The sequence below is a fragment of the Eimeria mitis genome, genomic scaffold, assembly GCF_000499745.2.
Source record: "Eimeria mitis Houghton genomic scaffold, Emh_scaff2975, whole genome shotgun sequence".
In the NCBI taxonomy this organism is placed as follows: domain Eukaryota; phylum Apicomplexa; class Conoidasida; order Eucoccidiorida; family Eimeriidae; genus Eimeria; species Eimeria mitis.
In genome coordinates, this window is record NW_013571317.1 from 851 (window position 1) to 2,858 (window position 2,008).

General features: G+C 46.2%; 2 protein-coding genes across 2 annotated transcripts in view; one reads left to right on the top strand and one right to left on the bottom strand.

Moving 5' to 3' along the window:
* Positions 1–269, top strand: part of EMH_0060930 (uncharacterized protein) — a gene marked incomplete at both ends in the record, with an annotated part of 1,042 nt that extends 773 nt beyond the window's left edge. Inside the window, one exon of the mRNA XM_013497841.1 lies at positions 1–269. Within this exon, the coding sequence (XP_013353295.1) occupies positions 1–269 (269 nt within the window).
* A 401-nt stretch (positions 270–670) lies between these two features.
* EMH_0060940 (uncharacterized protein) lies at positions 671–1,833 on the bottom strand (the record flags this gene model as incomplete). Its single annotated transcript, XM_013497842.1, has 3 exons — positions 671–868; positions 1,128–1,319; positions 1,741–1,833. 3 exons carry the CDS (start codon positions 1,831–1,833, stop codon positions 671–673), a joined length of 483 nt encoding a protein of 160 aa, XP_013353296.1.
* Positions 1,834–2,008: the final 175 nt, after the last annotated feature.

Here is a 2,008-nt window from a genome sequence, read left to right on the forward strand (position 1 = left end):
GCAGCACCACCTCCACCACCACAAGCACAGCCACCAGACAGCAGCAGCACCAGCACCACCACCACCGCCACCACCACCATCATCATCATCATCATCAGCAGCAGCAGCAGCAGCAGCAGCAGCAGCAGCAGGAGCAGCAGCAGCAGCAGCAGCAGCAGGAGAGTATACTTGGTGTAAGTTTCATCCGAAAGTCTACGAAAAGCCTCTGCGTTTGCTCTGAAGAGGTTTTGTGTTTTTTGCTGCCAAAGAATTTGTGTCTGCTCTATTAAAATTTCTTGCAGCATCTCCAGCCGCAGCCTGCATGCACACAAACCCTAAACCCTAAACCCTAAACCCTAAACCCTAAACCCTAAACCCTTGGTTTTGGTAAATACAGAAAGAGGGGAGAACCGCAGCTGCAGCTGCTCGGAGACGAAACAGCAGCAAATAAAAACTTTGTGTTTATTTTTTCTTGTTTTTGTTTGTTTAGATATGCGTTTGTTTATATTTATAATATATTTATATTTATTATTGTCTGTTTCTGCTGGTATAGGGTTTGGGGTGTATGTACACCTGGGCTCCAGGCCTTCTCTTTTGCACTCTTCTGCCGCGTTTGGTAGAAAAAGACAATTAGGAAGAAACCCAGCATTTGCTCGGACCCGCAATGTAGCCTGAAGAAATCTATCTTCTCTTATTTCTTTTTGTTGTGCTGCATCTCCCCCCCCCCTTGCTGCTGCTGCTGCTGCTGCTGTTCCTGCTGCTCCTGATCCTGCTGCTGCTGATCCTGCTGCTGCTGCTGCTGCTGGGTCTTCCTGGGGAGGAGCTGCTGCAGCACTTGCTGCTGTGCCTGCTGCACCGCCTGCTGCTGCAGCAACACCTGCAGCAGCTTCTACGGGCGGTGAGGCGGGGGACTCAGCCCCCGAAGCTTGGGGCGGCTCCATGCCCAGCGGGGCCCCCGTTCAGTGCCTGTTGATATTCTATAAGCAGCAGCAAACACCTGTACCTTTTGTTGTTACTCAATAGAGCAGCAGCAGCAGCAACAACAACGACAACAACAGCTGATGCAGCAGCTGCTGCTGCTGCAACCCCAGAGAAACAGGAGAGAAGAAAGACTGAGCTCGATGTGCAACTCTCAGACGGCGCCGCACGTTCATGCAGCCCCGTTGCTCAGCCCACTGCATGCCCTGAGTTGAGGTGTATACGCAGCTAGCGTAGAGCTGCTGCTCGTCCAGCTCTCCTATGTTCTGCTGCTGCAGTGACACGGGGGGGCTGCTGCTGCAGTAGTAAGAGAAAGCTATAGGAGTTAGACCCCGGCTAATAGAAAAGGTTGGCTCAAACACCTGATATGAAACAAACAAAGTTTACAAATATACAGCAGAAATAGAGCTGCTTGTGCTGCCGCCAGCGGCAGCCCAGGCCGCTCTCCCCCAGCCCGAGCATGCAACTAAGCATATATATATATATGGTTTTCTTCCTTTTTCAGAATATTATATTTGTTTAAATGTATATTTAAGTCTTTATACGAGAAATTATTTAGGATTTGTACACGTGTGTGGCGTACAAACTCAGCAGTAACTGCTGGAGCCGCCAGTCTTGCAGTTCTCATGTAGTGTGCGTGTTGTATTTGTTCTGTTGATTTGTATGAAGAATTTCTTTTTTTTTCACTTCTTTTACTTATTTTTATGTTTTATATTCTATATAAAGTAGTTGATTTGATGCACCTTTCTATGCCAGTCTACCCTAGACTGTCTTCTTACCTACCGCGTATATATACTTTTTCATCTTTGGTGTTTTTCTTTGTGATCTTCTGCTGCAGCCCTCATAAGAAAGGTATTTCTTGTTCAATAGCAACATTCAGAAACAAATATTACTTTTGTTTTAATATTCAAGTATAAACAACGCCGCATCGCATGACGACTTCATCGTTTAGGGGGAATACAGAAAGCCGTGTTTTCTGTGGTTATATGTAGGATATGAGGAAAACGAAACTAAAACCAAAAAAAAAAAAAAAAAAAGAAATAGATTGAGA